This window comes from Vipera ursinii (genome assembly GCF_947247035.1).
Source record: "Vipera ursinii genome assembly, chromosome: 3".
Lineage (NCBI taxonomy): Eukaryota > Metazoa > Chordata > Lepidosauria > Squamata > Viperidae > Vipera > Vipera ursinii.
In genome coordinates, this window is record NC_139516.1 from 116,056,429 (window position 1) to 116,069,502 (window position 13,074).

The 13,074-nt window shown below is 43.6% G+C and overlaps 2 protein-coding genes across 2 annotated transcripts in view; one reads left to right on the forward strand and one right to left on the reverse strand.

Annotated features, from left to right (window-relative positions):
* ADCY10 (adenylate cyclase 10) overlaps positions 1-13,074 on the reverse strand; it is a gene marked incomplete at both ends in the record, with an annotated part of 87,913 nt that overhangs the window by 53,809 nt on the left and 21,030 nt on the right. The window contains 3 exons of the mRNA XM_083358158.1: positions 876-1,068; positions 4,486-4,639; positions 12,159-12,214. Coding sequence (XP_083214284.1) covers positions 876-1,068; positions 4,486-4,639; positions 12,159-12,214 — 403 coding nt within the window. The remainder of the gene's footprint in view (positions 1-875; positions 1,069-4,485; positions 4,640-12,158; positions 12,215-13,074) is intronic.
* Positions 1-13,074, forward strand: part of MGST3 (microsomal glutathione S-transferase 3) — a 112,657-nt gene that overhangs the window by 32,405 nt on the left and 67,178 nt on the right. The window lies entirely within an intron of this gene.

A 13,074-nucleotide genomic window follows, 5' to 3' on the forward strand; every position in this document is an offset into this window, starting at 1 on the left:
GTTGAGATGACAAGGTGGCTTGCCTGGCATGGAACTTGAGGTGTCACTCCTCGAGGGCAGTAAGGAGTGGTGATAGGCTGAAAGAGATAAAGGCCCGGAAATTCTACTTCAGCTCAACACAACCACCACTGCCAAAGAAGGCCACTGTGCAGAATGGCCAAAGAGGCAGAGATGGGGGTAGTTAAAGAGGAGACAGTCCCTTCTCTTAGAAAAAACAAGTCTCAAGACTGGGAGTGACCAAGCTAGGAATGGCTTGGATCAGGGCAGATCTTTGCCTAACAGCTACATGGGATTCACTTAACGATGGCAATAAAGACTGCCAGAACTGTCAGTGCTAAGGAGGCAGTCACATGGTCTCTTGCTTAAGGATGCACCACTTAGCAATGGTGTTGCTGGTCTCAATTGTGATAATTAAGCAAGGACTGCATAGAGAAGATAATCATGCCTTTATCCTTTATAGACCATGTTTTGCACCAGGAAAACCTTTACTTACATTAATCAGAATTTTTAAAAGCATCGTTTCAATCTCCTTACTCTTTCTGTCATTGTCCATTTCAGAAACCACTTCTGATGTAGGAAACTAACCAGAAAAAGAAATAAATCTCATAATTATTTGATTAACAATATTTCTGCCAATAATACTTTCTTATAATAATTAGGTAACCCTGAAATCATTTCAACATATTTATCACATTTATTCATAAAATGAAAGTTTAATTTGTAAATTGTTTTATAATTAGACATTCTGAGGAAATACTAAATATGTGAAGCTTTAGGAAGTGATCTGCACCTTTATATTACCTTTCTCTGGCACTGTATCTACACCTGCTGTTCAATGCAAAGCATTCATAAGAGAAAAGATCTTCCATCTTTACCTTAACATGAAAAAGGTTGTTGAAAAGGCATAGATATTGTTCTTCTATAACTCCACGCAGCTTGCTCAGAAGGATGTACTGCCTTGCATCATAGGTTTTACAGACATCCACCCCCAGGAACATTGCCATCAGTGTCCGGACAGCAAAAAAGTTTTGCCATGCATTTATCTTTGTCAGCTCCATTGCCACAACCCTGCTCAATTACATGGACAAATGAGAATCTTGACTTGAAAGTAATCAATCAGAAGCAGATAATTGTTTCAATTTGTACAACTAAAACAAAGAAATCATACCAGTATTGAATTTTGGTTCATTAACTGCAGTGATTATATTGAAGAAGTTTTTCCTACATCATTAAGTAAGAAAGGGTCTCCAGACATCTAGGAATATGAGTAAGAGCTTCCAGCTCATGCCTCTCATCTAAATATCAAAGGCTGCCCTTACCTTCATTGTTTGACTGAACATTTGTGGAGCCAATAAAACATTTCCTTAGCTCTCTGCAATAGCTTTGATTCATGCAAAATATTAATAAAGGACCCAGATTAGTATAACAATTCTTTCCAATTAGTTATCTACCTATGCTTCCTATTTAAAATTTACCTTAAGGCTTTACTAGGGCGGCACGATGGCTCTGTGGTTAAGACACTGGGCTTGTCAGATGGAAAGCCAACAGCCTGGGTTTGAGACCCGAGTACCTTGTGAGCGCCTGTCTTCACCTAGTTCTTGCCCACCTAAGAGTTTGAAAGCATGCAAAATGCAAGTAGATAAATAGGTACCACTTTGGTGGGCAGGTAACAGTGCTCCCTGACATCATGCTGGCTACATGTCTTGAGCGCTGGCTCACAGCCTTGAAATGGAGAAGAGTGCTGCCCCCTATAGTCATCTTGACAAACAGAGTAAAATCTGCAGGGACTCCGTCCCTTTCCTCCTTTAAGGCCTTACTAACAATAATATATGTGTAGCTAATATATCTGTGTGTATGTGTGATTTTACTTCTACCTTGGGTGAAAAAATGTGGACCTGCTTCACACATGAGCAAAGTTATGATACACTGTATTTAATCTGAGCTAAATATGCTGGATAAGGTAAAGGTAAAGGTTCCCCCGCACACGCTGTTACCTTCCCACCGTAGTGGTCCCTATTTTTCTACTTGCATTTTTACGTGCTTTCAAACTGCTAGGTTGGCAGAAGCTGGGACGAGTAACAGGCGCTCACTCTGTTACGCGGCACTCGGGATTCAACCCACCAAACTGCCGACCTTCTGATCGACAAGCTCAGCGTCCTAACCCACTGAGCTAATTATGAGTTTATTCAAAGAATAATGACTAAGCAGACCGTCAGTTAATAAATGTGCCATTCAGGTCAAAAGCTACATGTTACAGAATACACTAACTCAAATTTAGTGTTGCCAGAATTAAAGCCTTCAGGAATATGAATATATATATTTTTTAATCCCATTTATATCCCGCCCTTCTCCGAAGACTCAGGGCGGCTTACAATCTAAGCACAATCAATGTGCTTAGCAATAGCCTTCATTAATTCATTAATACTTCAAAAGTATTAATACTTTTTAATAATGAAATACAAGACATAGAAATGACAGGAGATTTCAAATGTTCAAGTTAGCTTTGAAAAGACTGAGGAACAGGAGACATTACTGGTGAAATATATTGGATGATAAAGTCAATGAATATTCAGAAGCAGTTAATTTCTGTTTCATTGAAGGGCCTTTGACTGTATTGACTATGTCAAGGTGTGGAAGGTGCTTAGGAAAATGGGAACATTAGAACGGGTCATTGTCCTCATGTGAATCTTAGGCAGAATAGTACAGAGAGAAATATGGCAGAACTGACTGGTTCCTGTCCAGCAAAGGAGTGAGATGAAATTAGATAGCATTCTTATTTATTCAGCGTATATCCCCTGACAGTTCCAGTTGCAGTCATTAATCAAACCCCAATCAGTTATTACAGAGGGACAGATCTCCGTCCAAGTCATTCCTGCCTCAGTCTCTCACAGTGTTGAACCTTGATAAGGTAAAAGACTGCCTCCCCTTCAACTTCCCCCCTCCCCACTTCTGCCCACTTGACTACCCTGCACCCAGCCGCCTCTGCTGGCCCTTCTGCCCTTCACTTTGTGTGATCAGCAGCACCAGGAGGAAGTAGATAGCAAAGGTCAGCTGTGGGCCAGTGGAGCATAGGGTAGCAGGGCCAGCAGAGTGCAGGGCAGCAAGCCCACAGAGATGATGAAGTACAAGTATGCCGAAAGGGGGAGATAGGTGTGTGTGTGGGGGGGAGAGACTTGAAGCATCCCTGTCATTGTAATTGTGAGTGGACTGCCAAGTGCCCAAATTTTGATCACGTCATCATTGGGGCACTGCAATGGCCAGAATTTTGAGGACCAGACATAACTACCATTTGTTCAAAGCCACCATAACTTTGAATGACTGCCAAATGAATGGTCCTTAAACAAGGATTGCCTGTGTATGTATATATATATATATATATATATATATATATATATATATATATATATATATATATATATATATATATATATATAATGGAAGCCAAGACTGGAAGAAGGTTATGTGAATTTAAAACTGGGGGAACAAATTATCAATAACCTACATTATGCTGATGACACCACTTACAGCAGGGGTGTCAAACTCAATTTCATTGAGGGCCACATCAGCATTGCGGTTGCCCTCAGGGGGCCGGGTGGGCATGGCCTACAGGGTGGGCGTGGCTAGAGTGCATATGGCCTACTGGGTGGGCATGGCCAGCTCTACATCGTCTGCATCAAGGGTGCCTATGGGGGCCTGGGCAGGAGTGGGACAGATCAGAAGGTCTCTGGCAGAAGGAGGGTCTCTGGGCCAGGGCCAAGGCAGTGGGGGCCGTTCCCTCACTGTTTCCAGGATGGCTTTGCGGGCCACATGAAACCACTTCGTGGGCCAGATTCGGCCCCCGGGCCTTGTGTTTGACATGTCTGACTTACAGCAATATGAAAAATAAATAATTTCCAGTGGTGGGAAACATGGGACTAAAATTAAAGATAACGAAAACCAAATGAATAACAGGTACATAAAACCCTCTTTGAATTCCTAATGAAGATGCAGAAATGAAGGATAGTTTTACCTTTTTTGAAGACTATGAATTCTAAAGGAATCAGAAGTCAAATATGCTACAGATACTAACACTGGTAGGGTGAAAGATTTAGAAAATGAAAGATTTAGAAAAGATACTCAGATGTCATGTTGTGTCAATATCTAGAAAGGCTGGCAATGGTTTTTCTTGTTATACTCTATGGAAACAAAAGTTGGACTTTGAAAAAGCACAATTTAAAAAATGATGCTTTCCTAAAGCTGTGAGGAAGAGGAAGAAACCCATAAATAAACAATTTATCACAGAAATACCTTCAACCTCTAATGTCCTCCTTTCAGGCCCATAGAGTCTTAGAACCACTGACACTTGTCACTGCTCAAGGCTACACACACAAAACAATACACTTGTAATGTTCACAACTGAGCCAGGACCACGGAAAAATGAAAAGATTGGAAAGAAGAAAGTGAATTTCTGAAAATATGTAACCAACAGATGTAAAAAGCACCAACTTTTGTCCAGGAGCCTGTCCTAAATAGACAATTTCAGTTATTAGTTGGCTTTTTCCATATCCCATGACACCTTCATATATTATAACATGGCTCAATTTAGATTCTTTAAAATTTTCCAGTAATTTTTCAAAGATGTCAGTCTCCTTCTTGCGACCTGCAAGAAAATAATAAAGGAAAACAAAGAACAAAATAATTATGTTGTATATTAAAACAGGCATTCACAAAATGAATTAGCTTTTGAATGAGAAATTATATCAAATAATACACCACTAGCTAAAGGGTTGGAGTCGCCAAGAAAACTTTGGTTTCCTGGACCATCGACTACATTTCCTACAGTATGTGCAGGACTCTTGGCAAGGGATGGGCTGCACCTCAATAAAACAGGGGAAAATGTACTTGGAAAAAGAGTGGCCCAACTCATCAAGAGGGCTTTAAACTAAAACTGAGGGAGTGGGGGAGGGTGACCAATCTTCAGAATCTCTAGAACCCAAACCCAATCCTAGTCAAGGAGAGAAGCAACCTAGAACTAAGGAAAAATTTCCTGACAGTTAGAACAACTAACCAGTGGAACAACCTGCCTCCAGAAGTGGTGAATGCTTTAACACTGGAAGTTTTTAAGAGACTGGACAGCCATTTGCCTGAAATGGTATAGGGGGTTGGACTAGATGGCCTCCAAGGTCCCTTCCAAATTATTATTATTATTATTATTATTATTATTATTATTATTATTATTATTATTATTATTATACCGCCCCTCTCCCGAAGGACTCTGGGCGGTGTACAGGGCAATTAAAACACTATATACAACACATAATATACAAAATTAAATTATTATTATTATTATTATTATTATTATTATTATTATTATTATTATTATTATTATTATTACTACTACTACTACTATTATTATTATTATTATTATTATTATTATTATTATTATTATTATTATTATTATTATTATTATTATTATTATATATCCCAAGAAAACAAATCAAACAATGAGGTAGGGAGTGATGAGAAAAAAGAAAAACTCCAAAAACAGGAGATGCAGGAAACATACCTATGGACAGGCATAAAGATCTTAAACGCTTATATACAAATCCTCAAAGCTTGGGGAACAAACAGGGTGAACTAGAAGCAATAGTACATGAGGGAAGATATTACATAGTTGGCATTACAGAAACTAGATGGGACAAAACCCATGACTGGAATGTACTGATGGATGCATACAAATTGTTCAAAAGAAATAGATCTACAAAAAGATGAAGGGGAGTTGCACTATATCTAAGAGAACACTACATATCTACAGAAATGCACATGATCCAAGATAAAATCTGTCCAGAATGTATATGGGTCAATATAAAAGGAAAAAAAAGTGACATTGCCATAGGTATATATTACAGGCCAACCAACCAATCAAAAGAAATAGATGAACTCTTTGCCCACCAGTTAACAAACATATGTAGGAAGCATACCACAGTACTAAGGGGAGACTTCAACTATCCAGATATCAACTGGGAGACAAACTACAGCGAGTGGCAGAACAAACAGATTCTTAAACAACCTAGCCAGCAACTTTATCATCCAAAAGGCGGAGGAAGGTACTAGAACTAAAGCTATACTGGACCTAATTCTTACTAACTGAGAGTGATAGAGGAAGTTGAAGTTGCCACAACCTGGGGTGAAAATGACCATGTCATGCTGAAATTCAATATAATGCAAACACAAACAATAGAAAATATTCCAACCAGAGTCTTAAACTTCCAAAGAGCTGATTTTAACAAACTCAGAGAGAACCTAGGAAAGATTCCATGTAAAAAAACCCTAAAGGGGAAAACAACGCAAGAAGCATGGGAAACTCTGAAAAATATGATCATAAAAGCCCAGTCCAGCACAATACCACTGAAAATGGTAAGAGAACACCTATCTGACCTTGATGAATATAAATCACCGGGACCTGACAGATTACTTCCCAGAGTTCTGAAGGAGCTGGCAGATGTTATCTCAGAACCATTGCACCACATCCTTCAAAAATCCTGGAGCACCGGGGAAGTACCTGATGATTGGAAAAGGGCTGATGTGGTTCCCATCTTCAAGAAAGCCAGACCCAGGAAACTACAGACCAATCAGTCTAACATCAATACCTGGGAAAATCCCAGAAAAGATAATCAAAAAATAGATCTGCAAACAACTAGAAGCAAACAAAGTCATAGCCAGTAGTCAGCACAGGTTTGTCAAAACAGATCATGCCAAACCAATCTTATTTCATTCTTTGATAAAGTGACTAAACCGGTAAACCAGCGAAACACTGTGGACTTTGTGGACTTAAACTTCAGTAAGGCATTTGACAGAGTAGACCACAACCTGCTGCTTAGTAAGCTAGAAAAAGGTGCGATAGACAACACCATCAGATGGATCTGTAGCTGGCTGACAAACCGTACTCAGTGAGTAGTGTTCAGTGGTACTACATCCACATGGAGAGAAGCAGTGGGGTACCACAAGGTGCCATCTTAGGCCCAGTACTCTTCAATATCTTCATTAGTAACTTAGACGAGTGAATAGAAGGAAAACTCATCAAATTTGAAGATGACACTAAATTGGCAGGAATAGCCAAAAATCAAGAAGACAAGCTCAGGATCCAAAAAGATCCTGACAAACTTGAACAGTGGGCTCTATCCAACAAAATGAGCTTTAATGTGGAGAAAAGCAAACTTTTACATTTAAGTAGGAAAAATCAAAGGTTTAAGTACAGATTAGGTGAGACCTAGCTCAAAAACTGCAACTGTGAAAGGGACCTAGGAATTCTAGTGGACGATCACTTGATAATGAGCCAGCAGTATGCAGTAGCAGCCAAAAAAGCTAATACAATCTTGGGTTGTATAAACAGAAGCATAGAATTAAGATCATGTGAAGTACTTGTACCGGTTTATAAAACCCTAGTAAGATCACACCTGGAATACTGCAACCAGTTTTGGTCACCATAGCATAAAAAAGATGTTGAGACCTTGGAAAAAGTTCAAAAAAGAGCAACTAAAATGATCAAAGGCCTGGAGACTAAAACATATGAAGAATGGCTGCAGGACTTGGGTTGGGCTAGTCTAAAGAAAAGAAGAAACAGGGGCAACATGATAGCAGTGTTCCAGTATTTGAGGAGCTGCTACAAAGAAGAGGGCATCAAACTATTCTCCAAAGTACCAGAGGGAAAGACAAGAAACAATGGTTGGAAACTAACCAAAGAGAGAAGCAATCTGGAATTAAGGAGAAACTTCCTAACAGTGAGGGCAGTTAACCAGTGGAACAGCTTGCCTTCAGAAATTGTGTGTACTCCATCAATGGAGATTTTTAAGAAGAGACTAGACAGTCACATGTAAAATGGTATAGGTTAGGGGTAGGCAACCTTGGTTCTTTTATGTCTCAGGGACTTCAACTCCCAGAATTCCTGAGCCAGCATGGTCCACTAATCATAAAAGAGCCAAAGTTGCCTACCCCTGTATAGGTTCTCCTGCTCAAGCAGGGGGCTGGACCAGAAGACCTCCAAGGTCCCTTCCAGCTCTATTCTATTTTATTGCATGGTTGTAATATTCATCACAAGTACTAAGCAGAAGAAATGTACATCTCTCTGTATTTATCTCTCTGTGTACATATGCATGCAAAACAATCACAACCCATATTTAGATAATATTGTGACCTCTTCTGAGTTCTTTAGAGAAACCTTTCAGCAATTTCCTTCCAGACATGTTCTTCTTCCATAGACAATAAATCCTGTCTATGTCAAAGAGAAAAATCAGCAGTGGTTGAAGGTTGGGCAGCAGAGAAAAAATGGTCCCCTGTTTTGGATGTCTTCTAGTTCAACCCTCTGCCCAGTGCAGGAGATCTTATTCCATCCCAAACAAATGGTTGTCCAATATTTTCTTGAAAACCTCCAGTGATAGTGATCCCACAACTCCAGGAGGCAAGCTGTTCCACTGATTAATTGTTCTCACTGTCAGGAAATTTCTCCTTACTTCTTGGCTGGATCTCTCTTTAGTGAGCTTCCATCCATTACTTCATGTGTTGCCCTCAAGTGCTTTACAGAAAAATCTGACCCCCTCTTCTATGTGACAGCTTCTCAAGTACTGGAAGACATCACTCAAATTCTTCTCTTCATAAAGCTAGACATACCTACTTCCCTGAACAATTCATCATACAGTTTAGCCTCTATACCCCTAATCATCTTAGTTGTTCTTCTCTGCTCTCTTTTTAGGGTCTCAACATCTTTTTTTGTGTGTTGTGGTGACCAGAACTGGATGCAGTATTCCAAGTGTGGCCTCACTAATGCAGTATAAAGAGATAGTATCACTTCTTGTGATCTTGATGTTCTAGTGGTGGTGATGGTCCCAGTGGTTATTGACACACAAATGCCATACCCCAAAAAAAACTTTAACAGCACGTAGGAAATTTGCACATTGACAACATTTTCATCTGTCAATTAAAATAGGACACGCTGCTTGGATCCATATATATGCTACCACTATGTATCCCCGAAAATAAGACTCGGTCTTTTTTTTTTGCCCCCAAAAGAGGCACCACATCTTATTTTGGGGGGGAGGGTGTCTATTCTGGATTGACATGCAGGGCATCACCAGCCTACATTTTGCCATCAGAGACCTTTCCAGAAGGCCTCCGATGGCGAAATGCAGGCCAGGAGGCACCGCAGAAGAAGTGGGCCAGCGAGGCAAGGCAGGTGTCAATTCATGGGAAGCCTAGCTAAAACAGTAAGTGGGTGCAGGGCACATGGGGCAGCTCCACCCCCCCCCTCCCACCTTAGCTTGATTTTTAGGTGTGTACCCCAAAACTAGGGCTTATATTAGGCCCACCCCTCAAAATCAAGCTAGGAGTAGGTCTTACTTTCGGGGAAACACAGTATGATATATTTCAGCTTCTTAGGTCATTGGGAAGAACTTGATGCATATGAAGGCCAACACCAGCTAAAAGAACTGACATCTGCGATGTCACATTGTTGTATATATAAATAAGCAGAAAAAGACTATAAATAATAATTTATATTAATCAAATAAACTAATAAATAATACCATAAAATAATGAAAAATGAAGTAGCTAAATTGTTCTGGGACTTTAGAATTCAAATAGACAGGGACCTGCTGCACAATACCCCAGATAACTGTCGATAAGAGAGACAACAAAAAAGTCTGGATAGTGGACCTAGCAGTACCTGGAGATAGCAGAATAGAAGAGAAAGAACTGGAGAAGATAACAAAATACAAAGACCTGCAAATAGAAATATGTGGCAAAAAGAGAGCAAAGGGAGTACCAATAGTAATAAGTGCCTTGACTGCAATCAATCAAGCAGAGTAGAACTGGAAGGGACCTTGGAGATCTTCTAGTCCAGACCCCTGCTCAAGCAGGAGATGCTATAGCAGGGGTAGGCAACCTCGGCACTTTTATGACACATGGACTTCAACTCCCAGAATTCCTGAGCCAGCCATGCTGGCTTAGGAATTCTGGGAGTTGAAGTCCATGAGTCATAAAAGAGCCGAGGTTGCCTACCCCTGCCCTATACCATTTCAGATTCCAGTCTCTTCTTAAAAACCTCCAGTGATGAAGCATCCACAACTTCTGAAGGCAAGCTGTGAATTTCTTGGCAATACTTCTTAAAATGTCACAGTTTTGCCCACTATCCAGTGAATGCAACAGCTCCGATTTCTAAGTAGACATCTATAGAATTATACAGTAATCAGTATCTGAAGATATGCATAGAAATACCATTGAATCTTTAGCACAAACATTCAGTGCTAGGCAGATTAAATTGAATAGAAAGGTTAGACCAGGGGTCGGCAACCTAAAAAAGAAAAAGAGCCACTGGGAACCGGTTCCATCACAAATTAAAAAAAGAGGGAGCCGCGTGCGTGTGTCCATGCACGCGCATGCGCAAAAAGGTTTTTTGCGCATGCGCGGACGCACGCGGCTGCCATTTTTTAAAAAATGAGATGGAACCGGTTCCCGGTTGCCCGATGGCGACGGCCCGTCTGCAAAGCTGCCGCTTTCGGCAGCTTTGCAGACGGGCCGTGGCAGCTTCCGCAAAGAGCGGCGCCCCTGCCCATTCCGAGAGGTGCGCGCGCACCTCTCCGAACGACCGGAGGTGCGCGCGTACCTCCGCGCGAATGGGCAGCGGTGCCGCTCTTTCAGGAAGCCCGCCGCGGCCCGTCTGTGAAGCTGCCGAAAGCGGCAGCTTAGCAAACGGGCTGCGGCAGCTTCCGCAAAGAGCGGCGCCCCTGCCCATTCCGAGAGGTGCGCGCGCACCTCTCCGAACGACCGGAGGTGCGCGCGTACCTCCGCGCGAATGGGCAGCGGTGCCGCTCTTTCAGGAAGCCCGCCGCGGCCCGTCTGTGAAGCTGCCGAAAGCGGCAGCTTAGCAAACGGGCTGCGGCAGCTTCCGCAAAGAGCGGCGCCCCTGCCCATTCCGAGAGGTGCGCGCGCACCTCTCCGAACGACCGGAGGTGCGCGCGTACCTCCGCGCGAATGGGCAGCGGTGCCGCTCTTTCAGGAAGCCCGCCGCGGCCCGTCTGTGAAGCTGCCGAAAGCGGCAGCTTAGCAAACGGGCTGCGGCAGCTTCCGCAAAGAGCGGCGCCCCTGCCCATTCCGAGAGGTGCGCGCGCACCTCTCCGAACGACCGGAGGTGCGCGCGTACCTCCGCGCGAATGGGCAGCGGTGCCGCTCTTTCAGGAAGCCCGCCGCGGCCCGTCTGTGAAGCTGCCGAAAGCGGCAGCTTAGCAAACGGGCTGCGGCAGCTTCCGCAAAGAGCGGCGCCCCTGCCCATTCCGAGAGGTGCGCGCGCACCTCTCCGAACGACCGGAGGTGCGCGCGTACCTCCGCGCGAATGGGCAGCGGTGCCGCTCTTTCAGGAAGCCCGCCGCGGCCCGTCTGTGAAGCTGCCGAAAGCGGCAGCTTAGCAAACGGGCTGCGGCAGCTTCCGCAAAGAGCGGCGCCCCTGCCCATTCCGAGAGGTGCGCGCGCACCTCTCCGAACGACCGGAGTTGCGCGCGCACCTCCCCAAACCTTTGGGGAGGTGCGCGCGTACCTCCGTGCGAAGGGGCAGCGGCGCCGCTCTTTCAGGAAGCTGCCGAAAGCGGCAGCTTCCTGAAAGAGCGGCACCGCTGCCCGTTCGCGCGGAGGTACGCGCGCACCTCCCCAAAAGTTTGGGGAGGTGCGCGCGCACCTCCGGTCGTTCGGAGAGGTGCGCGCGCACCTCTCGGAATGGGCAGGGGCGCCGCTCTTTGCGGAAGCTGCCGCGGCCCGTCTGCTAAGCTGCCGCTTTCGGCAGCTTCACAGACGGGCCGCGGCGGGCTTCCTGAAAGAGCGGCACCGCTGCCCATTCGCGCGGAGGTACGCGCGCACCTCCCCAAAGGTTTGGGGAGGTGCACGTGCACCTCTCCAAACGGGCGGTGCCACTCTCCATTTGGAGAGGTGCGCGCGCACCACTGCCCGTTGGAAGAGGTGCGCGCGCACCGGGCGGCTGGGAGCCGCAAGAGACGGCTCAAAGAGCCGCATGCGGCTCCGGAGCCGCAGGTTGCCGACCTGTGGGTTAGACAAACAGACATCTCATAAACCAATAGCACGTTTATTCCAGCATCCCAATAATTAATTGTTATGGTACTATAAATCAGTTCACGTACCTAGTAAAGGATAAAGTTCAGATCTCTCCTTGGTTAAATATGCTTTGTAAATCATTCTAGTTTTAAAAGTGAGCATGGGGAGAAGGGGAGAGAGAGAAGAAAATGAAATTTATGCTAACATTTCTCAAATTGCCTTGGAAGAATTACTAATAGTATATGACTTCTAAGAAAATAATTTGTCTTTTTAGGGAGAGAGCCTCCTTTGCTTAAATAATTTAATGTTCAAGAATTACTATATTACTATTTGCAACTTCCAAATTGGGCAGCCCCAACAAGGAGTGTTTAACACAGAAATGACTATGAACAAACATTCCAAATCCAGGAAATACTATAATTGCTGCATAAGATGTCCTCGTAATTACAGTCACACCTGCTTTTCAAGCAGGAGCCATGAGTCAAAGGGGCACTCAAATTATCAATCAGCCCTGTATAATCCTGTTCAGAACCAAGGATGAAATATATTTGGAATCAAAGCCATTCCATCTCCCTGGGATTAAATTTAAGACTATTCTTCCCCATCCAGATTCTGACAGCTTCCAGGCACTGAGAGAATGCCAATCACACCCAGGAGCCCAGATTTAAGATATAAAGTAAAGTATCATTTTCCTACTGATGATATCTGATTCTATGCCAGGGGTAGGCAACCTCGGCTCTTTGGAATTCTGGGAGTTGAAGTCCATGAGTCATAAAAGAGCCGAGGTTGCCTACCCCTGTTCTATGCCAATACTTGATCTTCCCCAGCTTCATGTAATAGTTAAATCAGGAATAGAGAAGTGTTAATCCTTGTGGTGCACACAATGGAGATTCTTAGGTCTTGATCTCTTATCCCTAGTACCATTAACTAGAACCACCCACTTAAGGAAGAAAAACCCCTGCAGAATTCTGCCCTCCACTCTCAGTCTTTGCAGATGGTCCA